Genomic DNA, 23,882 nt, shown 5'->3' on the forward strand with positions numbered 1-23,882 from the left:
CAGTGTGTTTGGCTCAGTTCAATAGCACGTGTCCTCCTCTTCTCATTTCAGTAACAGATTCAAGTTTTCACTTCAGTTTGTTCGATGAAAGAGAGTGATGCAGACGCTACGGCTTTCTCTCTTCCTCTTCCGCCGCTTCTGTGTCTCCTGCCTCTAGGACAGACCAGACTTCTTGGGAGAGGCATCGTGACAATACTGCATAGAAGGGGCTGCGCCTCTCAGAGCGAGCGTCCGAGGTGCCGGCAGGACAGCAGGTGAGCAGGGACCTCTCGCAGATGCTGCGTGTCGGGTCGCTGCGCTTTTCCGTGACAGCTGCCCGGAGGGTGACGGTGTGGAAAAGAAGGGTCCTTGTCGTTGTGCACAGAGTAAGTGATGTGTGGGCATCACCAGGCTTGGAGAGGACACTGCGGAGAGAGAGGAGAGACAGCTCAGCTGTGTGCCTCTGGCGGGGACCTGGGCCCCTAGCGTCTGGCTTGTCTGGGGGAGCTGAGACCCAACTCAACCAGCAAAGAGCTGGAGGCTGGAGGTGTGGGGACCCCATGCCCTCAGAGTCCTGTAGGGCTGGTTCTGAAACACACACCCTTTAGGAACATCTAGGAGCTGGATTCCTTGGCCACCTCACAAGAGAGAAGTGAATTGCCAATGGCCTTGAGATAGTCATAACTTGCCGACCTTTATCCTGAAATGGGACTCCTCTTCCTGTGAGAGTGCTTTTTATAAATTGCTCAGTTTGGTGGCAATGACAGCTGGATGGGGAGCTTTTGCTTTTGAAGGAAGTAAGGGTTTCTTCCTAAGACCTCTAAGAGCAGGGGTCCCCCAGATCCCTTCCCAAATGGAGTAGCAGAGATCTTGTTAAAAGGTAGATTCTGACTCAGCGGGCAGGGGTTGGGCCTAAGAACCTGCATTTCTAATCAACTCCCAGGCTGGGCTGATGCTGCCGGTCTATGATCAGCCCCAAGGTCACAGAGCATAAGAGAAAATCACCACGTACTAACACTCCACCCGGAAGAAGTGTGGGAATTTGCAAAGTGCTTTCTATAATGCTTGCTACTAGCAAGACAAGAAATCAGAGGACTGGGATCCAAGGGCTAAAGGCCTTTGAGACCAGGCTTCTGGGTGGGTTGGGGCAGGACAGCCAGCATGGAGGAGTCCCTGAGAAGAGCCAGACCCCCATGTGGGGCAGCCTCCACTCCCAGAGCCACGGGCCTTGCTCATCTCAACTATCATGGAAGATTAGAGCTCGCGTTTTCCTTCCGGGAGTCCCTTTTCCCCCGCTTTGCTTCTCTTTCTTCCCTTTCCCCTTAGTTGTCACCTCAGAGGAAGGTTCTGCCCTTTGACTTAACGGTTCATTTTCTCAAGACTCCCCGCCTCAGTCACTCCCCCCTCCACACACAGACACACACACACACACAACACGTTCACATATCTATCACACTGTTAAAGGCCTCTTATCCCACTATTATCCCATTAACCAGTTCTCCCAGCCATAGCCTTGTATGGGGCTGCTATTATGTCCGTTTTACAGATTAGGAAAGCAAGGTCAAAGAGAGTCCAGGAATTGCCCAAGGTTTTGGAATTAGGAGAGTGTGGGGCCAGAGTTTCAAACCAATTCTGGGAGACCTCCCAGCTGGTGTTCTTTACATTACACCGAGGTTAAGAGCCTTCTATCAGCTTTGTTATTCTTTTTTTTTTTTTTTAAAATATTTATTATTTATTTGGCTGCACCAGGTCTTAGCTGCATCATGAGAACTCTTAGTTGCAGCATGTGGGATCTAGTTCTCTGACCAAGGATAAACCCGGGTGCCTGGCCTTGGGGTGTGGAGTCTTAGCCACTGGACCTCCAGGGAAAAGTCCCTATGAGCTTTGCTTTTGTCCAAAGTCCTTTCTCTGGGCCTTGGTTTCCCCACCTTTATAATGAAGGTGGTTGAAGGATTAGATGGGCTGCTAGTCATGCCGTCCTCCCCACGGTGCTGGTACAACTGTCCTTGTTAAGCTGCCTGGGGTGCCCCTGTCTGAGCTGCTCCCCGTCCCCCACCCCACCCCCCGACCCCCCAGTGCTCCTCAGAGTGGGGCTGAGTGCTGCGTCCATGTGCAGAGACAGGTTTCTGGCCCTTCTGCATTCTTGAGCCCCTGGGCAGGGTCCTCTGATATCCTTTGCCTCCTCTTTCTCCCTTCACCTACCCCTGCTCTCTCCAGTCTCTTTATTCCTCACTATCAAGCTTTTTCCAATTTTCAGATTTCAGGTGGAGGAGAGAGAAAACGGCTTGTGACCTTACAGGTTTCAATGGAAGAGCAAACACCAAGAACAGATAAGCAGACGCCAGCGAGATTCTATGACCTGTCATTAGGGATGGGCTTCCCAGCTATCAAATGTTTGCTCACATAATAAAATGGTGGCAGAGCCCTAAATGTTGTCAAAGGAACTAGAGTTATTTGCCCCCTTCAGAGTCTAAACACAAACATCTGATAAGGGGCGCGCTGGGCTCCCTCAGAACATAGGCCCGGCTCCGCCAGCCCCGTGGGGACCCTGCCTGGGGGTTCTTGAGTGACTACAGAGCCCTCCGTCCGGAGGGTGGGGCGGCTGGAGGATTCTTAAGGACGTCCTCACCCTAAGAAGATCTGATCCGTAATGGGAAGAGCTGACATTTACAAAGGCCCTACTGTGTGTCAGGCTGCATTGCTAAGGAACGCCTTGACATGCATCATTCCACAGAATTTTCACATCATGCCTTTGAGGCAGGTAATCGTCATTCATTCATTTAACACGGTTTTGTGGGCCTTCCCTGCGCTCAGCACTTTCGCAGGAGCTGGGCATGCAGCTGTGAACAGGACTCTGTCCCCACCCCCACTGAGCTGACATTTTAGTGAGAGTTTTGAACAATGAATGAGTTAAGAAATGCATAACATAAAAGTTTAGGAGGAGATGAACACTCTCGAAAAATAAGCAAGGTAAAAGGTCACAAAGACTAGAGGAAAGAGGGAAGAAATTATGTAGGGGGGGGGGTCGGGAGGTGATTCCCCCACTCTTTGAGATTTGAGCTGAATGCAACAAGCACGTGCAAAGATGCATTCTGAAGTATATTCCAGCAGAAGGTACCGCAGGAGCAGAAGTCTGTGGGAGCCCTTCAGCTCTGGTTTGGCTGAAGCCGAGGGACAGAGGAAGGAGAGGCTTCAGTCTGACCACATAGGGTCTTGGAAGTCTCTGCTTCAGTCTGGTTACAACCAGAAGCTAGTGGAGACTTTTGACAGGGGCGGGGGTGGGGGGGTGACATGATGGGTTTTCCTTTCTCAGAGACCACTCCGGCTTCTGAGTGGAGAATAGAGCACACCCATCCCTGTGGGGCAGGAATGGGGAGTTCCTGCAGGAGCATAAGACTAATGGGGTGGGTGAGAAGCAGTCAGATGGAGGATGCATTTTAAAGGACCCTTAGCAGAACTTGTTGATGGACGGGATGTGGGATGCGGGGTGTGAAATGATCGTGGGTACTCTCAGGAGTCTCACCTGAACAACAGATGGCATTTTTGGAAATGGACAAGTCCAAGCAGAAAGCAATTTGGGTCAGGAGAAACTGGGGCAAAATGTAGAGCTGCTGTGTTAGGCAGATTCGATCTGAGATGCTGGTAAGGTATATTAGGCATGCACCTGTACATGCCAAAGAGGCACTGGGTTTGTGAATCTGCCCTGAAGGGAGAGGTCAGTACTGGAGATAGAATGATAAGACCCATGGTCGTGTACATCTGATCCAAAGTCATGGGACTGGAGATCACCCAGGAATAAACATGGAGGAGAAGAGGCCAAAGAATGAGTACCAAGGCCCCTCAACTGGTAAATGTTGCAAAGATGAGCTGGCAGCCAAGGAAATGAGGAGTGGCCAGTGCCACAGGAGGAGAACCAGGAATGGGTAATGTCCTAAGACTCAAGAGAGAAAAAGAGGAAGTGATTGGCTATGTCAAAGATAGAGATTGAGAAGACGCTGGATCTGGCAATGTGGAGATATTAATGAGCTGGACAAGAGGGGTTTCAGGAATGTGAGGACAAAAGCCAGCCTGGAATGCTTAAGAGAGAACTGTGGGGTGTACAGGTCTCTGTACACCAGCCCCCCACCCTGGTATATACAATAGAATACTATGCAGCCATAAAAAAGAATGAAATTTCACCATTTGCAACAACATAGATGGATTTGGAGGGCATCATGTTTTAGTGAAATAAGTCAGACAGTGAAAGACAAATACTGTATGGTGTCACCACATGTGGAATCTAAAAAATACAACAAACTAGTGAATATAATAAAAAAGAGACAAACTCACAGATATGGAGAATAGACCAGTGGTTACCAGTGGGGAGAGGGAAGAGGGGTGGGACAAGAGAGGAGATTAAGAGGTACAAACTACTATGAATAAAATAAATAACCCACAAGGATCTAATGTGCAGCATGGATACTGGAATACAGCCAATATTTTATAATAACTATAAATGAAGTACAACCTTTAAAAATTGTGAATTGCTATGTTGAAACTCTGAGAATAAAGCAACTATACCTCAATAAAAATAAGAAGAATTTGGGGTGAGGAAGTGGAGACAGTGAATACAGATGATTATTAATAATCTATTAAGTTAGATTAATGATAGTTCTGTTCATTACAAGTAATGACTATACTTCCAGTGTTTTAGATTAGGGAACTGAGGCTTAGAGAGATTTTTAAGTGACTTGCCCAGGATGTCTCAACAGAAAACCCACTATGTAAGATTACTGCCTTTTATCTTCTGAGTGGGACACCAGGGGGAAATAAATGCCCTTTGCCATTTAAAATCCTCCTTCCTAAGCTCGAAAGACACCCAAGGTTACCCTAGGGAAAGCCAAGGTTGACCCAGCTGCCACAGACTAGGTGTTCCTAGCCAAGCACTGAGCTGAGTGTTTTACAAGTTTTATTGCATTTTGCCCTTTCAATGATCCCACAAAGGAGGAATCGTTATCTTCATATTACAGGTAAGGAAACTGAAGTTCAGAGAGGCTGGACCTTCGCCTTTGGTCACATGGGTAGAAAGTGGCAGAAGCTGGGGACGGGGTCTGTCTAATTCCCACAGTGACTCTTCACCGTCAAGCCCACACTGCCTCACACCAGTGGGGAAGGTCGGGAGTGGGTGGGGAAGGGGTAGGAGGGGGTGGCAGGGTGGGTGCAGCTTCAGGGGACTTATGATGAAGCTGCCCACCTCCTTCTCATCAGCACCCCTGATGGGTGACTGCTCTGGGCAGAGGGTGGGGTGAGGGGGTGGTCCTCTCCTGACCTCTCTCTATATAAACTAGGAAGTGGAGCGATGGGTAGAGTTGCGGAAACAGGAGTCTGCTCACAGCCTGCCCACACTTGTTCTAGCCAAGGCTGGTGCTTGCTGTGGTCTGGTTTCCAGGCTGGAGGGCTGCTGTTTTTGCAGGAGGCTCAGGCAGAGACCCACTCAGATGGTAACTCGCCAGGACTCATTGGGAGTGGGGGTGGGGGCGGGAGACAGGCTCTGGAAGGGACAGAGGGCAGTAGCTGCCAAGGATTCCCAGCAAGAAAGTTCCAACCTGAGGTTTCTGAAACATGATCCACAAGGTCTTGCGGCATGCCTGTCTTGACAATGGAAAACACTGAGAGACAAGGTCAAATCCTGGCTTTACCCTCAGGTCAGCATAACCTTGAGTCATTTTTATGAGCACTTTAAAATGGATCTTAGAAGGTGAGTGTTGTTGAGTGGATTTGGAGTGAGAAGAACCAAAGACTGGAACTCTAGCTCCAGATTTACCATCCTGTATGCTTAGCCAGATTCCGCCCCATCTTTGAACCTCCATTTTTGGCTCTGTAAATTAGGCATAAAAATTTCTACCTTGCAGGAGGCTTAGCCAGGAAAGGTAAGATGGAAAAGCACCTGGAGTGCTACATGGCAAATGGGAAGTACTAAAAAAAAAATGCTAGATTTGAATTCATTCATTCATTCACTCACTCATTCATATTTACTGAACATCTACTAAAGCCCAGGCATTTGGCCATACACGAAGGGCTTGGGTGCTTTGAAAAGCCCTGAACTATTGGCTTTTTTTCCTGGGAGGTGGGTGAAAGGGTAACCTTGTGCAGCAGGAGAGTGGGAAGCAGGGATCTGGAGCCCTGGCCCAGGAGGCAGGATGTGCCAGAGAGATGGTCCTAACCCTGAGATATGTTATTGTCAGAACCTCCTTTGACCACGTGCAGACCAAGCAGTGAGTTCAATACTGAAGGAGCTAATGGAAGGTGCCTTCTAAGGGATTACAGACAGAAACGGGTAGGAAGAGGGAGGAAGATGTCACTTCAGTACCAGGCATGATCTTCAGGCACTTTGAATATTCTGTATGAGGGAGGGGGGAGCTTCCCCTTCAGAGATGAAGAAACAGACTCACAGCCCTGAATTAACTGCCCAAGGTCACGGAGCAGGTATGAAGGAGCCAGGATTGGCTCAGACCCGTTGGCTTTTCCTAGCATTCTATGATGCCTCTAAAGCAGCCCTGCCCGGGATGGGTCCCGGTTCAATGCCCACATTGGCACAGGAGAGATTCTGAGAAGCCCTGTCCTGTGGGGTTTCTGTTAAACCCAGCCGTTCTCCCAACACATTTGGCCAAGGAATCTTCCTCTCCTTACGTCATGGGCCCCTGATTCCTATCAATAGTCTTGAAATTCTTTTTGGAAAAGAACACTTTCAAACAACAAAAAAGCAGAACTGCCACCAATTCCCTTCTGAAACTCACTTCTGACCCTTTACCTTCAGAACAGAGCCTGAAAACTTTTCCTCACCTTGGGTTCCTCCTGCTGCCAGGAGGCAGCGTCTTCACCCTCTCATTTCATTCCGTCTTTCCTAGCCTCTCTTTTCCTGCTGTTTGAAGCAAGAAAGTTTCCTGACTGGAATATAGTTATGCAGGTTTAATTTTCACTCTTGGTCCTGACTATTACATACCACAAGAGCAGTGATTACCATGGGCATTTTAAAGACTGGTATTGCCAGGACTTCCCCGGCGGTCCAGTGGTTAAGAATCCGCCTGCCAATTCAGGGGCCACAGGGTTGATTACTGGTCTGGGAAATAAGGTCCCACAAGCCTTGGCTCAACTAGGTCCCTGCACCTCAATTACGGAGCCCATGAGCCCTAGAGCCCATGTTCTGCAACAAGAGAAGCCACCTCAATGAGAAGCCTCTGTACCGTAGGGAAGAGCAGTCCCTGCTCGCTGCAGCTAGAGAAAGCCTGCACACAGCAATGAAGACCCAGTGCAGTGAAAAATAAAGAAAGATCGGTACTGGAAGACGAGCACTGTTTAAGTGGGAAAAGTCCAGGATTTAGAATCTAAGGCCAAAAGTCTGGAAGCTCAGTCCCAGCATATTATCTCTTGTGACTTTGGGCAGGTTACCCTGCATCTCTGAGCCTTGGTTTATTTCTTTGTACTTCTTAGGAGGTTTTGGCAAAAAGAAAACAACAAGATAATGTTCACGAGAAGCATAAACCATACAGCACTACACGAAGAGTGTTAGCCTTACTGAATGTCATTGTCATCATCCTATAGAACTGTGAGTCTATCGTCAGACTCTTGAAATGTCTGGGGGTTTCGAGGTGACTTCACAGTAGTTCTCGAGGGTCGTTCATGTGGCATCAAGGTCGGCTGGCCACTTGGTCCCGTATGGGGGCTGGTACAGCATCTCAGAGAGCATCTCGAAGCGTTTTGATTAAGAGGTCATTTCCTGAATGCAGAGGACTTGTTTCAACAAGTAAGCATCAAAGTCAACTTGGGAAAGACAGGAATCATTAATCACAGCCCCGTCCAGGGCTGCCCAAGCGGCAGATGGATTGATAAACCTTTCAAAGGGGAAGGTATTCCCAAGCAGGGCTGCTGCGCCTGGCTGCCCCCCTGATTGAGATTGGTGAGCACAGATAAATGTTTTCCCTGCTCACTACAAAGAGTGGGAAATCGCATGGGAGTCGAAGGGCAGGCAACAGGGGCTGTCCTTTCATCTTCCAATGGGTGAGAGAAGGGTAGCAAAGTGGGTCTCACACACCTCTCCCTCCCTACCCCACCTCATTCTACAGCCCGAGGGACTAGGTCATGTGTGTTTCAGCACCCAAGATGTGCCAGGCACTTAATCTACACAGCATCATCAAATCCGCAGAACAAGTAGATGCCACGACTTGTTTTAGAGATGAGGAAAGCGAAGGCTCAGGGAGGTCAAGGTCACCGACCAAGTGGCAAAGCCAGGAACTAAATCCACCTATTTCATGACACTGCAGGACCAGGAAGAAATGGGGGCAAAGGAAGAACAGAGAAGGCTGAGCCCATGAAAGAACTTGCTCAGGAGCACATGGCATTGGATGAAGTGTGATTTGATGGGGAAAAAAAAAAAAGACCATCCACAGGACCAAATGCTGCCAAGAGCCTCTGACATGAAGTTCAAGGTTGTCACCTACTTATCTAGTGATCAATAAAGGCCAAACAGTTCCCACACTGCACAGACCCCAGCTACTAAAAGGTCCTATTGTGTTACTCTGGAATTGCGACCTGTGTTCAGACGTCTTGTCCTGTTTCCTAACTCTCAGCGTCTCGTTTGAGTCCAGCTGCCCAAGCTGTGGCTTCACCATAGGTCATCTTAACCCTCATCCCCTCCCTCTAGGTATGTGGAGGTGGGAATTAGTCATCAACTGAAATGGTGACTAAGCCTCTGGATTCCCCACTTTCAATGCACCAGGAAGCTTACTCTGAGCTTCTCTATAAAACACCAAGTGAACACAGGCCCCCGGTAAGGCCAGGCTGTCTACTGGGGAGTCCCCGTGGGTTGGCAGAATTGGGTCATTTTCTGGAGCTTACAGCACTGGGGGTTCAGGATGAGTTCTGAACTGGGTGAATCAGACTCGGGACCTCTGACTCACTGTTCGTTTTCTCTATTTGTTAACTGATGGGAAATCCTCAGGGATCCCTCTTGCAAAGCATGAGACTCCAGAGGGTCTGACTTTCTGAGACCTCCTCGGAAACACTCTGTCCATGGATCATGACCAATCCACTGGGGATCCTCAACCTCAGTGCCTACAGGCTCTGTATAATCCAGTCTCCAGCAGCGGATTGCACCCGCTACTCTCGTGCTCTTGTTAGGGATGCTAGGGGAGCAATAAGCCCCTTCAGCCTGTGGCCCATCTTCTTTGCCTTGTGACCTCAGGGATTCTTTTAGAAAGTACCAGGGGAGCCTCAGAAGGACCACACTGAGGCTGAGTCCACACTCGTCACGCTCTCTGCACATCAGTAGTCATAGTCATCCCTTCCCCACCCCTACCTTCTTGCCGGCATTACCTGTTTACTGGAAGACATGCTGGTGAGGGTACTGATGCTGCTGGTATCCGTGACCACCATCGCAGATGGAAACCGGGAGGTGTGGGAATACTGGGGAGGCTCCTGTTTGTGTGTGTACACTGCAGAGACAGAGTGAAGACAAGATCGAGGAGCAAGACTGTAAGCACAGCTACAGGCCATCCCTCACCCCACACTACTGTTCCTTTCTCCCCAGGCAGATAAAAGGGGGTGGCAGTGGGCGGTAGTTATGTTTGGGCAAGGCAGTGTGATGTGATCAAAAAGAATGGCCATGTGTTTAAATCCTGGCTCCTTAATCAACTCAGTCAGCCTCAGTTTCCTCCTCTGTAAATGGGAATGATACCTGTTGTCGGATTAAAAGAGATCATGTTTAAAGCACTTTACCAAATAGATAAATAGGTTTCCACAGTGCCTGGTATATAGAGGAGGACAGTGCTTCTGTGGTGGGAGCACTTCTTTCCCCCCGACTTTCAAAGTAGTGGATGCCTGGTTACAGCAAGTAATCCTGGGACTTTCCTGGTGGTTCAGTGACTAAGACTCCATGCTCCCAACGCATGGGGCTAGGGTTCAATCCCTGGTCAGGGAACTAGGTCCCACATGCTGCAACTAAGATCGGCACAGCCAAATAAATAAATAAATATTCAAAAACAAACAAACAAACAAAACCCCAAAACACAACTGATCCCGGGGCATATGTGGTGCAGCTGAGAATTTAAGTATGAAAAAGTTCTTAGGAGCTGGCAAAATGAAGGAGCTGGCCTGTTTGCTTACTATTTCTGTAGTGACTCAAGTCCCAGGTCTCATGCTAGGAATTGTAGATTGATTAATAATTGTTAAGTAGACATGGGTGTCATTACTATGATTTTGGGCTGTCCCAGTTTGCACTAAAATGCCTTATGACATCACACAAATGAAGTACGATGGACTAAAGTGTTAGTCGCTCAGTCGTGTCCGACTATGACCCTACGGACTGTAGCCCTCTAGGCTTCCCTGTCCATTGGATTCTCCATACTGGAGTGGGTTGCCATTCCCTTCTCCAGAGGATCTTCCTGATCCAGGGATTGAACCCACATCTCCTACATTGCAGGCAGATTCTTTACCGTCTGAACCATCAGGGAAGCTCCCTGAGCCTAGATTCCAACAAAAGCTCCAGAAGCATGTGGTTTTCACTTTTTGTTTTTCCAGTATGCGTCCACCAGATCTGGGACCTTTGACTCATGCTAGTTCATCCATCAGATTCATGTAAATTCCAGGTCACATGACCAGCCCAGAAAGCATGTGGATGTTTGGCCTTGAGGGAGGGACCAGCTTGTTCTACCAAGGAGTCCTCCAGTAGGGAATGGGGGTGAAGGTCACAGCCTGCCATCTCAGCCTGTCCTTCCCCTGGTGGGAGGCTGGTTATTTCCTGGTCTAGGGCCCCACGAGCTCTCTCTTCAGAGCCAGCCAGAACAGCGGGGCCTCAGCAGTCCACAGGTCGCTGGTGACCCCTCTCTGACTGTCCCACCCAAGCCTCGCCGCTGAGGAATCCTGCCCAGGTGAGGCGGGGGAAGCACACTGTCAGGACCGGGAAGGAGGGACAGTGTAACACATGTGGTCCCAGGCTCTGCTGCAGGCTGTGGCAGATTTTTTAAAAGCCACGAAAATGTGATTGGAATGTGAGATGGTAGGCAGAAACCAGCTCTGCAGGCCTGGGGCGGGATGGAGCACCGAGCGTAGAAGGAGGCTGAGCTTAGCCGCTGCCCCTCAGACTCGCAGCCAGAGGAGAAACTGAAATCCTCTTTCCTACCCCTGCCTCCTCCTATTAGACACCCTTAATAAATAACTATTTGCATTTTTATAACTCTTTTTAAATATTTATTTTTAAAATTTTTTGGCCACATGGCATGTGGGATCTTAGTTCCCCAACCAGGGATCAAACCCACGCCCCTTGCACTGGAAGCATGAAGTCTTAACCACTGGGCCACCAGGGAAGTCCACATTTTAATAACTCTTAATGCTTACCAAACACAGTTCATACCTACTTTTGTTTCACTTTCATAGTGACTCCACATGCACACTATTTCCATTTTAAGATGAAAAAACTGAAGTTGAGAGTGGCTGAGGAAATTACCACCGTCTACATAGCTGCTAAGGCTCAGAGCCAGGATTTAAACCTAGGCCTGTCTGATGCAAGACTATTGCTCTATTCCAGAGGCAGCCCAGGTGTGTCCATGGGGTTGTGCTGAAAGACAGAAAACCATCCTCCCCATCCTCTCTCCCCAGACTTGGAGGCAAGGGCCTATAGCCTGACATAGCCAGAGGGCTGGGGCTCTGGGGCTCAGGAGGGGAGAAATGGGGGCTAGGGGTGGGTGGGAAGTAAATGGTTGAAAAGGGGACTTCCCGGGGGGTCCAGTGGTTAAGATCTTATGTTTCCAAGGTAGGGGGCACAGGATCGATCCTGGGTTGGGGAACTAAGATCTCACATGCTGCTCAGTGTGGCAAAAGCACCCCCAAAGCTAAACGGTTGAAAGGTAATCTTAGGGGAGGTGAAAACATCGGGAGTGGGAAGCAGCCTCTCTGTGTGGGGCAGAAACTCTAACGTTCTGTGTACAGGAGGTTTTTTCCACCCATGTTGATGGTTCTCGATTAGACACGTTTGGGGTGTGGAAATCGGAGAGTGTGGGGACTCCGGAAGATTTTTCAAATTCAGAGAAGACAGTTAGGAGGCAAGTTATATGCCAAGTCTGATCATCTGATAACAGCTGTCTGGAATTTTGGACTGGAAAGGCTAAGTTGAGGCTCGTTGGGAAAAGGGGTGTGCTTGCCTGAGGATCTCTTTCATGGGAACCACGGTGGGAAAGGGGGCATGGGTTCGTTCCACATTTACCTTACCTCCCCAGATCGCTATCTCTAGCTTCTCTTCCCATATCAGCCTTAACTGTCCTCTGCAAAATCTCCCCTGGGAATTCCAGGGGTTAAGAAGAGGACCAGAAAAGGCACAGCATCGCGTAAGAGTTGTGCTTAAGAGATTGTCTTGGGACTTCCCAGGTGACCCAGGGGCTAAGACTCCATGTTCCCAATGCAGGGGTCCCACGTTCAATCCCTGGTCTGGGAACTAGATCCCCCCACACACTGCAACTAAAGATCCCATGTACTGTAATGAAGATTGAAGGGCCCATGTGCCGCAACGAAGACTCAGTGCAGCCAAACACATTTTTTAAAAAATGAAGGAAAAAAATTGTCTTGGTTGATCACAGGTAGGGAAAAGTGACCAAATCAGGAAGTTTCCAAGATGATTCAGACCCAGAGAGTGAAGCCGCTGGCTGCTGAGGCCCCTTGGCGCTCCCTCCCCGACGTGCCGGGGCCTTACTGTGTGAGTTCTGCAGCTGCGTCACCGCAGCCATGAAGGGCTGCTGGGCCATGTGGCTGCCGGGGCTCTGCTGCATGAGGGGCTGCTGGTGAGGGCTGTGCAGCTGCTGGGAGAACTGGACGGGCTGCAGCGCTGCCAGGCTGCCGGCCACGCTGTTGATGACGGGGACGCTCTGAGCTTGGGAGGAGTTGAGGCCTGTGGGAACGAGAGGAAGGATCAGAGACGGCTTCAGGGGTGAGCAAAGGCGAACAGACTTGAACAGTCAGCAACCGAGCCCCGGCTGTTTGCCAGCACTGGGTTGAGACCATTACATAAGCGATTGCCCAGGAAGTGATTTTTATAGACCCATTTTATAGACCGAAAAATTGAGGCTTAGAGAGATAAGGTGACTCGCCCACATTCCACAGACAGCTGTAGATGGAAATGGGGTTTCAACAGACCTGACTGAGGTCTGAAGGTTCCCCAGAGTTGTCCTTTGAACTCCCAAACTTAGCCCCCTTGGGGTTGCAGTGTTCTGTGTCTGCCCACTCACTGGAAAAGACCTTCATGATGGGAAAGACTGAAGGCAGGAGAAGGGGATGACAGAAGATGAGATGGTTGGATGGCATCACTGACTCAGTGGACATGAACTTGGGCAAACTCTGGGAGACGGTGAAGGATAGGTAAGCCTGGCGTGCTGCAGTCCAAGGGGCTGCAGGGTTGGACACGACTGAGCGACCTAACAACCACAGCAGCATATCTGCCCACTTCATCCATGCCTGGCTCTGAGGGAGGCTTGCCCTGGTGCACTCAGGACTGAGTTAAAGGCGTCCACTCTAAGGTACAGATTACCACCCAGATATGTCTGTCCAGCAGGGGGCAGGAGTGTGCAGGGGCCCATGTTTTGATAAAAAACAAAACCTCCTCCACAGTCCTAGAGGTTTGCAGCTTGAAGACCCTCCTTCGGCCGGCTGTGCAATGACCTGAGAGAGGTCAGATGCTCATTCTCTTAACTAGAGCGGAGAGGGGATAAAACACTGCGACTCAGCCAGTCTGTGAAGTGAGTGTGTCTTATCTGGCAGCACAGGGCTGGTGGCAATGAAAGGACCACATTACTGGAAGGAGGAAGTAATAAGTTGAAGGCTGGTGGTTACAGTAGGTGTTGCCATCTTTCTGTTCTGGAGGACGGGGACCTCTGTGGTTCTGTATTGTGTCTGTATCCTGAGGTCTCTTTAGAACTGGGGCCAGTGCTGCCAAGATCAGGTCCCTGGTACCCACCCTCCATTGGCTCCCTGGGCGGGATTCTGGGGCAGGTAGCTGAAGTGGGGTGGGGCTGGGGATGGGAGGATGAGGGGAAAGATACTCCCAACTTCTTTCTTGGCGTTGCCAAGGTTCCTTTGATTTGACCTCATTTTGTTGGGGGGGGGGGTGCTTTCCTGGTGGCTCAGATGGTAAAGAGCCTGTCTGCAATGAGGGAGACCCGGGTTCAATCCCTGGATTGGGAAGATCCCCTGGAGAAGGAAATGGCAGCCCACTCCAGTAGTCTTGCCTGGAAAATCCCATGGACAGAAGAGCCTGGTGGGCTACAGTCCATGGGGTCGCAAAGAGTTGGACACAACTGAGTGACTCCACTTTGTTTCACTTTTTTCTGGGAAATGGTGGGGGGAGGGTTAGAACAAGCTGAAGATGGAAACCCAGAAAAAAGATCTCTTTTCTAGGTAGATGCAGGAAAAGACACCTAAGAGCCTTTCCTGAGATGGAGAGGGTTCCATAAGCAGGTTCACAGGAGGGGGAAATGCTCCGTGGGGACATCACAGAGGCCTCAACAATGGCCTGCGCAGAGCTTTAGCTGATACTGTTATCAGAAACCTAAAAGGTGAGCAGAGAAGGGAAGGGGAATAAGCCCCCTCCTGGCTCTCCTGGGTGGGGCTGGGAAGGAGGGGTCCTCTGATCACTCAGAACAGCTTATCTCTTACTCCCCAGGGGCTCAGCTTCTCCTCCAGGCGCTGTCTCACCTGACACCTTGATCTCCTGTTTCCTAACTTTCCCATAAGGTCTCAGACTCCAAGGGAGCCCCATGGATTTGCTGTTTTCTCCCCAAGCCCATCGCCACTGCTCTTTTCAGGAAGTCTCTGCCTAGAAAAGCAAATGATGCCATCTAGAGTGGATGACATTGGAGGACCTAGTTCTGCAACCAGCCTATTGTTTTTGAGTTGTCCTGGGGAGCCCTTTAAGAAATACACATTCCTCGGCCCCACCCAAGACATAATGAGTCAGACCCTTTGGAGGTGAGGCCCAGGAATTTTATTTTCAACACAGGCTGTGCCCCTAATGTGCCTCAGTTCCAGGATGGAAAGCCACTGATGTCATTCGAGCTCCTGCGGAGTGTGACTCTTGGCTTTCCCATCTGTTTTCTGGGCACTGGTTCCTGCTTAAGAAGCATGTTATCCAGTCCAACAGGTGAGCAGGGAATGATGAATTGGCACTGCTGGGGAGTGTGTTATCATGTTCTCCTTGGGCCTCTGCAGTGACCAGCCAGGGCCCACATACTCAACAGGATGTGCGTGCTAAGTCACTTCAGTCATGTCTGATTCTTTGCGACCCTATGGGCTGCAGCCCACCACCTGGCCCCTCTGTCCAAGGGATTCTCCAGGCAAGAATACTGGAGCGCATTGCCATGCCCTCCTCCAGGGCATCTTCCCAACCCAGGGATCGAACCCTTGTCTCATGTCTCTTGCATTGGCAGGCAGGCTCTTTACCACTAGCGCCACCTGGGAAGCCACACTCAACAGAACAGGAGTTGGCTATTTATTGCTCAGCAACTCGTCTCTCGATTTACTGGCCTGTGGTGCAGACAGCAGAACAAGCTTGGACTCCATAACCGATTCTTCATCCTGACACTCCCTGGGGTAGAACTGTGTGTCTCAACAAAGTTTGGTGGTGACCCTCTCATCATGCTTCGTGCTTTCCCCACTCCAAGTACACACACACACACACACACACACCCATCTAAGGTCAGTGCACTCTGGTATTGGCTGTCTGCAATAGGAGAATAAGATTATTGTGAGAAGGTAGAGAATTATAGGTGCAAAAAATTAGGAGGAGCAAAATGAAAAAAAATGTGTAACAGCTCCAGGGAAAATCTTAATTCACATAGTGCCTAAGAAAATATAGAACCACGTGTGTCAGCCAAAGCTGGAGGTGCAAAGAAAGATGGTAAGTGGGACAGTTTGTGTATAGTTCTGGTTGTAGAAATAGAGATGCAATATCTTATCCATGGGCCTTTTAATAAAATCTCCTAGAAGTCAAGCAAGCTGATTTCAGGAATCTGATCTCATTCTCAAACCCTGGTTTTAGTGTGGTTACCATATTCCTGGAGACGGCCCCATGAAAAGGCAGCAAATTTAAAATACCTTTTTTATTTTGTGAGACCTCTAAAGGTTCCTTTTATAAAACTAAGTGGGGAGGGTATCAGTTTCCCAGCAGCTGAGGACAGAGAGGGGGCCAAATGTACTCATTCAATAAATTCAGGTGACTCCTATGGGCCTGGCTCTGTTTTGCCCTCAAGGAGCACATAAGTCCATCCATTCAGAAATGATCTGAGGCTAGATAAGGTTTAGGGAGAGTGGATAGAGAAGCGAAAAAGGCAGGAACAAATTAATAAGTGGTTCATGTGGGCGCTGGACACAGGGAGGCCACGAAGACAGCAGCTGATCCCCAGGGGAGAAGAAAGATGGGAAATATACCTCCCAGAGCTCTCCCCCAAAACCTCTCATGGATGCTTCCTGGATCACAGGGAAGACTTAGCCTGAGCTGTCAACACAAGGCAGAAAATACACTGAATACGCATCAACATCATTACTCTGAGAATGGCACCCACAGGCACACCCATGGCAGCCTTCTTGCGCTGAAAGGGCCCATCTGTGATAGATAGGGACAGGTTGGCTGTGGGAGGTGAGCCCCCAGGGCGGGAAGGACCTGACGCCTTGCTCTATCTTCAGGCCTGGGCATAAACAATCTATTTCTCTTTAAATCTGTCAAGGCTCAGAGATGCTATGACAGTTTCCTGCAGAGTTCCTTCTCAGTATGTTTTCACCGCCTGCCAAAGAGGTCTCATTTGACCATACAGAATTCCCCATTAAGAAGGAAGCCCATGGACTTTCCAGGTGGTCCCGTAGTTAAGACTCTGCACTTCCACTGCAGGGGTTACAGGTTCAATCCCTAGTTGGGGAACTAAGATCCCACATGCCATGTCATGGGGGCATGTCCAAAATAAGATCAATCAATTACTAAATCTTATATTTAAAAAAAAAGAAGGGAGCCCCTCATGTCTTCAGTTCAGTTTAGTTTAGTTGCTCAGTCATGTCCGACTCTTTGAGACCCCATGAATTGCAGCACGCCACGCCTCCCTGTCCATCATCAACTCCTGGAGTTTACTCAAACTCATGTCCATCGAGTCGGTGATGCCATCCAGCCATCTCATCCTCTGTCGTCCCCTTCTCCTCCTGCCCCTAATCCCTCCCAGCATCAGAGTCTTTTCCAACGAGTCAACTCTTCGCATCAGGTGGCCAAAGTATTGGAGTTTCAGCCTCAGCATCAGTCCTTCCAATAAACACCCAGGACTGATCTCCTTTAGGATGGACTGGTTAGATCTCCTTGCAGTCCAAGGGACTCTCAAGTCTTCTCCAACACCACAGTTCAAAAGCATCTATTTTTCGGTGCCCAGCTTTCTTCACAGTCCAACTCTCACATCCATACATGACCACTGGAAAAACCATAGCCTTGACTAGACAGACCTTTGTTGGCAAAGTAATGTCTCTGCTTTTTAATATGCTATCTAGGTTGGTCATAACTTTCCTTCCAAGGAGTAAGTGTCTTTTAATTTCATGGCGGCAATCACCATCTGAAGTGATTTTGGAGCCCCCAAAAATAAAGTCTGACACTGCTTCCACTGTTTCCCCATCTATTTCCCATGAAATGATGGGACCAGATGCCATGATCTTAGTTTTCTGAATGTTGAGTTTTAAGCCAACTCTTTCACTCTCCTCTTTCACTTTCATCAAGTCTTACTCCACCTCATGTCTTACTCTACCTCAAACAATACAAAGAAAAATCAGCACAACCCAACCTCCTGGAAAACCCACCACATACTCAGGGATAGGAATGAACACTGGACAAAAATATAAGCTACAATATTATACATATTCATACTTTATCAACGTACAAGCATGTCTACATACCCAGTCATTGGATTGTCCCAACAACCCATTTTACAGATGAGAAGACTGACTCTCATAAAGATGCAATGATTTGACCCAAGACACACAGCTGGCGAGCTATGACCCAGATTCAACTCCATTCCCTAATTTCTTCTAATTTTAGGCTGAACAATCCAAATCTTGAAGAGAAAGATAAGGAACGAAATGAGTTGAATCAAATCTGTAAGTGGTGGATGAGTTGGAAGAATGTCTTTTTTACTGTTTTTGTTTTTTTAAATCAGGTTGACTCATTTCCCAAAGCACTCCTCCCTGCCCCCAAGTTTTCTGACCAAGAATAGAGCTTACTTTGTGCAATGGCCATGACTCCAGAGAGGGGGGTCATGATGAGGTTTTGAGATTGCTGGGGATTGTGGTGGGACAGGCTGTGGATATTCGTCAAGGTGCTGACAGGGGGCAAACCTCCTCCCGAGACTGTGATCTGCTGGAGAGAAAAAACAAGAGCAGCATGAGTGGAACCCAGGTTGCGAAGAGCAGTGTCCAAAATGACATCACTTAGCAATTCCTTGGCACAGCTAACTCACTGGTGCATTCATGCATTCATTCAGTAACAATTATTAAGCACCAGCTGAGGGACAGGCACTGTTCTAGATACCGAGAGAGAGGTAAGTAATATTGACCATAATCCCTTCCCTCGTGTGCATTTTTGTTGACTCCCTTTGAGTCACTAGCCTGCCTTAGAGATTCTTCAGCCCATGTGTATGATATGATTGTCACTGGTTCATGTTGGAAATGGTTCTGGAAACAGACTCACAGATTTGGAGAATGAGCTTATGGTTTTCAGGAGGGGAGGATGCTGGGAAGGGACAGTTACAGAGTTGGGGATGGACATGTACACACTGCTCTATTTAAAATGGATAACCAGCAAAGTCCTACCGTGCAGCACAGGGATCTCTGCTCAATGTCATCGGTCAGTCTGGATGGGAGAGGAGTTTGGGGGAGAATGGATACATGGATATGTATGGCTGAGCACCTTTGCTATCCACCTGAAACTGTTACAACATTGTTAACTGGCTGTACTTCAATGTAAAATAAAAAAGTTTAAAAAGTAAAATTAAAAATGGATAAAAAAAGGGAAAAAAAGCATCCTCTGTTCTGCTCTATGCTGTCTATATGATTGGTGCTAAAAATACATGATTGCTACAAATAATAACTAGAGAAATGCCCTGGGATTCCCAAGTGTAGCAGATTAGGGCCCACGTCTAGGGCCCAGAGTGCATGGAAGCTTTCACTGAGTAGAGGATCTGGGAAACACTACTCATGTATTAACTCACAAACCTCACTATACCCATGAGGCAGATGCTTCTGTCACTCCCATTTCACGAATGAAAAACAGGCTCAGAGTATACATGCATATTGCCTGAGAACCAACAACCTAATAAATGACACCTCTGGTATTCAAACCTAGGTCTGTCTGACTCTAAAATTCAAGATCTTACTTTTTATAGAGGGCTTTTTCCCCTGCAATTATTACTAAGGTCTGTCTGGGGGAGATCAGTCATTATCCATTATTGGGCTTCTCTACTTTTCCCAAATCTCTACTATACATTAAAAACAAATCTCTACTATACATTAAAAACAAACAAACAACCCCCCTCCTTTTTTTTTTTCTTTCAAGGAGCCACTATCGTAATGACAAAGCTACTAAATAAGGCTTGGTCCCAGGTACTCCCACACTGTTTTATTATATTTTAATGACAGATTAGTAAGAGAAAGCTACTGAGTTTTGTGTATTTTATCCAAGGCCACTCTGATTCCTTTTATTAAGGATTGAATCCTTTCATTTATTCCTAATACTGTCTTTTCCTTAATAACTGTCATTTTCCCAAGTGTATATATAATGGCATTACAAGCATATAATGCTAAAAAGGTCTCTCCTCCTTGCTAGTGGTAATATGTCTATGTGTCATATTGCATGGGTTAGAACTTTCTGAATAGTATTACCAGTAACAGATGTAATAGACATGCTTAATTTGATTCTATGTTATTAGAAACACTTCCACTATTTCCCCATGAATTATAAGGAACTTTCAGTTTTACACACACACAACACACACATACACACAACATACTTTTATTCATGATTAAGTAGCTTACTTTTTGTGGTTTCAACATAATTTTAAAATTACTAAGAAAGGACTGTTCCCCCCTCATTCTGAACTAACCCAGACATTCTTGATGGCACCAGGAATGCTCACAGGTGGCTTAGGGTTGGGATACATACATCAGATGTTTGAGTTGCCTTTTCCTTGTGACCCAGAGCTCCTCAGATTATAGCTCTCACACCAGTACCCCTGGAAGACACTATCTCCTGCTTGCCCTTCTGATCAATCCCATAGCTTCCCAAGTGAATTTGAAAAAGAGAGAAAGAAAAAAACCCAAACAGATTTGTTTGTGTTTTTAAAATGAGCATCACGTTGTGAGTTAGGGGTCACGTGACCAAGAAGGAATTCTGACCACATCAAACAAGAGAGAACCAGCTTGTTTGCCGGACTTGTTTTTCAAAATGTCAGAGTCATTAAAAAAAAAAAAAATCAGTGACCTGCCTTCAGACTCTCTTGAGTAATGCAGTCCTTTGCAGAAAGTCAATGGAGTGACAGTAATCTCTGCCATTTCAATGTTTGGTTTCAATGGTGAAAGAGAAAAGTGGGTGCCAATAATAAAAACAACTTAAAGTGTGTATGGCTTTAGTGTTTCTTTTCTTTAAATCATTCACGTAAAGCAGAATTTTATTTTCAATTGGAGGATAATTGCTTTACTATGGTGTGTTGGTTTCTGCTGCACAACAACGTGATTCAGCTGTAAGTACTCATATAGCCACTCCTTCTTGAGCCTCTGTGCCCCGCCCCCAGCTTTAAGGTTTCTAAAGTGCTTCACTGGTTGTCCTCAACAGATAAGGACACATATAGGAAGGCATTATGATTATTGCCCTGTTTTACAGATTAAGAAGGGCTTCCCGTGTGGCTCAGTCTGTAAAGAATCTGCCTGCAATGCAGGAGACCAGGGTTCAATCTCTGGGTTGGGAAGATCCCCTGAGAAGGGAATGGCAACCCACTCCAGTATTCTTGCCTGGAGAATCCCATGGACGGAGAAGCCTGGCAGGCCACGGTCCATGGTGTGGCAAGAGTTGGACATGACTGAGCAACTAAACCACTGCCACAGATTAAGTAAACTGAGCCTCAAAAGAGTCGAGAGAGTAGCTCTGTGTCACCTGACTAGTAAGCAAGGAAGCAAGAATTCAAACCGAGTTTTGCTCAACCCCAAATTCTATCTCCTTCCTATTTGGGTCACCTTGGTCAAGCTTCTTCCTACTCTAAAATGCAACCATTGGGACTTCCTTGGTGGTCCAGTGGTTAAGACTAAACCTTCTGATGCAGGGGTTGCAGGTTCCATCCCTGGTCGGGGAACTAAGATCCCACATGCCTCGAGGCAAAAAAAAAAAAAAATTGATAAGATAACAAATTCAATAAAAACTTTAAAAATGATCCATATAAAAAAAAAAGATTAAAAAAGTGAATAAAATGCGACCATCACCTCGTTGCCTCCAGGACTGATGGAAGACAGAGAGCTGCCAAGAGTATCAGTCACCATCCTCACAGGGTGATCTGGAGAGTTTGGATGGCATCAGCGTTGCCTTCTGCTGTCCTTTGCCATGTGCTTCACATGCCTACTGCCTACAAAGTTGATACTGTTACCCCTCCTTTGCAGACAAGGGAACGGAAGTTTGGAGGAATTAAGAAATGTGCGCAAGTGGCAGAGTGGCCACGAAGAGCAGGCGATCTGCCTCTCGGGCTGAGCTTTTCACCATGGGGGTCTGTTGCTTTGATGCCGTGAGAGCATCCAGCGTGGGCTTTTCTAAAACGCAAGGTTCGACACGCACAGACTGCAACCTGAAAGCTGGCCAGCGCTTTGCGGGTGTGTACCACTCCAGAATGGGATGGGGTCCCTGGAGTGCGAAAGAAAGCTCAAATGGGTCACCCTTGTTTCCAAAACCAATCCCTGGGGGATGACTTCAAATGCACATTCTACTTGAAGTCAGCACACAGGGACTATCATTCCCTGGCTGGGGCTCACCCCCCAAACAGCAGAATTACAGGCGATCCTCGCATCACCCTGGTGACGCAGGCATGGTTAGCCCCCATTTTCCAGATGAGGAAACTGAAATTAGGCAACGTCCATCCTTCGGCTGATAAACAACACAGCCCAAGACGTGGGCACACTGGTCCCCTTGCCGGGGTTATTTTTAACCATACTCTCCACTTCTGTCTTTGGTGGACCAAGATTTGTGATGGGCTTGTTACATATTAACCAAAAACAGACTTCTGAATTTGGGCATCCAGCGATAGTGACATAACATACGAGCCAGGGTGTTGGAAACTAGTGAAAAGCTGGTCGCTGCAAACAAGCTTCCAGGTGTTTGCTAACGGTGAGGAGTGCTGTCCTGGTCAATCATCAATCCAATAACAGACTGCCCATCAGGGCGCTGTCGAGCAGAAGAGGAAGAAAGGAGCGTGTCCTGAGGCTGCCTGTGGGGCGCCCCAGCCTGGGTGAGGCCGTTTGCTTCTCAGGAGGAAGGAAAGAAGGGCTCACAGGGAAACACCAAGGGCCTTCAAGCAACAGGAGAGGTCTCCCTCCAGATGTCCTCCACTGGGAAGCCACGATCTCTTCCTCAAGGCCCCCCGCCCCGTCTCCTCTAGAGAAGTCTGGGCAATCCTTGGGTCTCACGAGGCAGCCAAAGAAGCTTAAGGGATGAGGAGGCTGCAAAATGCCTCCCATGGGAGCATCTTTTGTCTCCTGTTGCAGAGCCCAGGACCAGGAAGCCATGGGTTCAGGTCCCCAGACTAGAGTTGGCACTCCCCTCGGAAACTACACTTTGTTTTTCCTCCAGGGAGCTGGGGACTCAGTCACCTGTGACTCACCATACCTGTGTTGCCTACACGATGCACACGTCAAGGTCTAAAACGGCATCGGCTCCCTGCCCCGCCCCCCACCCCGGCCCCCACCTGCCTCTGGGTCAGACACCTTGAGGGTTACAGGGCTCCACCTCGGGCTTGGAAGCCAGGAATCCGCAGCTCCTCCCTCCCCTGGGACACAGAGCATGACCCGAAGAATCAAGTTTTCCACGTCCTCCCCTTCCCCGTGTCGTCACGCTCGTGTTGTCTCGGAAGCCACCCTCCCCAGGGTGCGCTGCTGTCCCTTGTGGCTTAGAACCTTGAAAATTCAGCATCAACTAGACTATTCCTCACCGGGGTGTTCAGCTGACATCTGAGGGTGGGCTGTGGTGACCGCTAGGGGACACGTCATTGAGGGGAAAATAATACTGATATTCACCTAAGAACCAGCATGCTGTCATTCACTGAGTATTTACCGTCCCAAACGCAGTGCTGAGTACCTCTCATGTTATCACATTTGTTCCGCCAACAACCCTAGTGTTATTACCCACGTTTTATAGACGAGAAAGAAAGAGCTTAGAACCTGGCCAAGGCTACACGGCTATTAAGTGCCGGAGCTGGGATTGGAACCCGGTCATTGCAAACTTCAAAGTCGGTGTTTCCCACTCCCCTCCAACAATAAGCACTGCCCCACCCTACCCACCGTTTTGTGCTATGATCTTCACTGCCGCCCAGGGTCCTTCAAAACCCCTGGGCCAGAAGCTTCGCCACCTCCCACCACCCACTCAATCCGGACTTCACTCACCCTCTTGGGCAGCATCAGGGGAGTGTTGGGGGGGGGGGGGGGGGGGGGCTTGTTTCAAAGTGAGGTGCTCTCTGGGTTAAAAAATCTGGCTTTGGAGGCCCTGGGTTGGTTGGGGGGTGGTGGGGATGAATGAACATTTTATCAACTTAAATGTCACTGGCAGCCCCAAAACAAACAGGGTCCCACCCGGCTTGCTCCTTTATGAGGCATTCAATCAATAAAATGAGAGCAGG

At 48.5% G+C, this 23,882-nt stretch overlaps 1 protein-coding gene across 4 annotated transcripts in view; it reads right to left on the reverse strand.

The window, feature by feature from the left end:
• Positions 1-251: 251 nt before the first annotated feature.
• Positions 252-23,882, reverse strand: part of HNF1B (HNF1 homeobox B) — a 61,275-nt gene continuing 37,644 nt past the window's right edge. For 2 of the 4 annotated variants that reach the window (XM_020885205.2, XM_020885203.2), the window contains exons 6-9: positions 18,241-18,373; positions 12,698-12,892; positions 9,331-9,449; positions 252-404 (exon numbers count right to left, since the gene is read on the reverse strand). In XM_020885205.2, coding sequence (XP_020740864.1) covers positions 384-404; positions 9,331-9,449; positions 12,698-12,892; positions 18,241-18,373 — 468 coding nt within the window. In that variant the 3' untranslated portion in view covers positions 252-383. Of the gene's footprint in view, positions 405-9,330; positions 9,450-12,697; positions 12,893-18,240; positions 18,377-23,882 lie in introns of all 4 variants that reach the window. The other 2 variants (XM_020885204.2, XM_020885202.2) reach the window with 1 other exon arrangement.

Source organism: Odocoileus virginianus, chromosome 17 (assembly GCF_023699985.2).
Source record: "Odocoileus virginianus isolate 20LAN1187 ecotype Illinois chromosome 17, Ovbor_1.2, whole genome shotgun sequence".
Classification (NCBI taxonomy): Eukaryota; Metazoa; Chordata; class Mammalia; order Artiodactyla; family Cervidae; genus Odocoileus; species Odocoileus virginianus.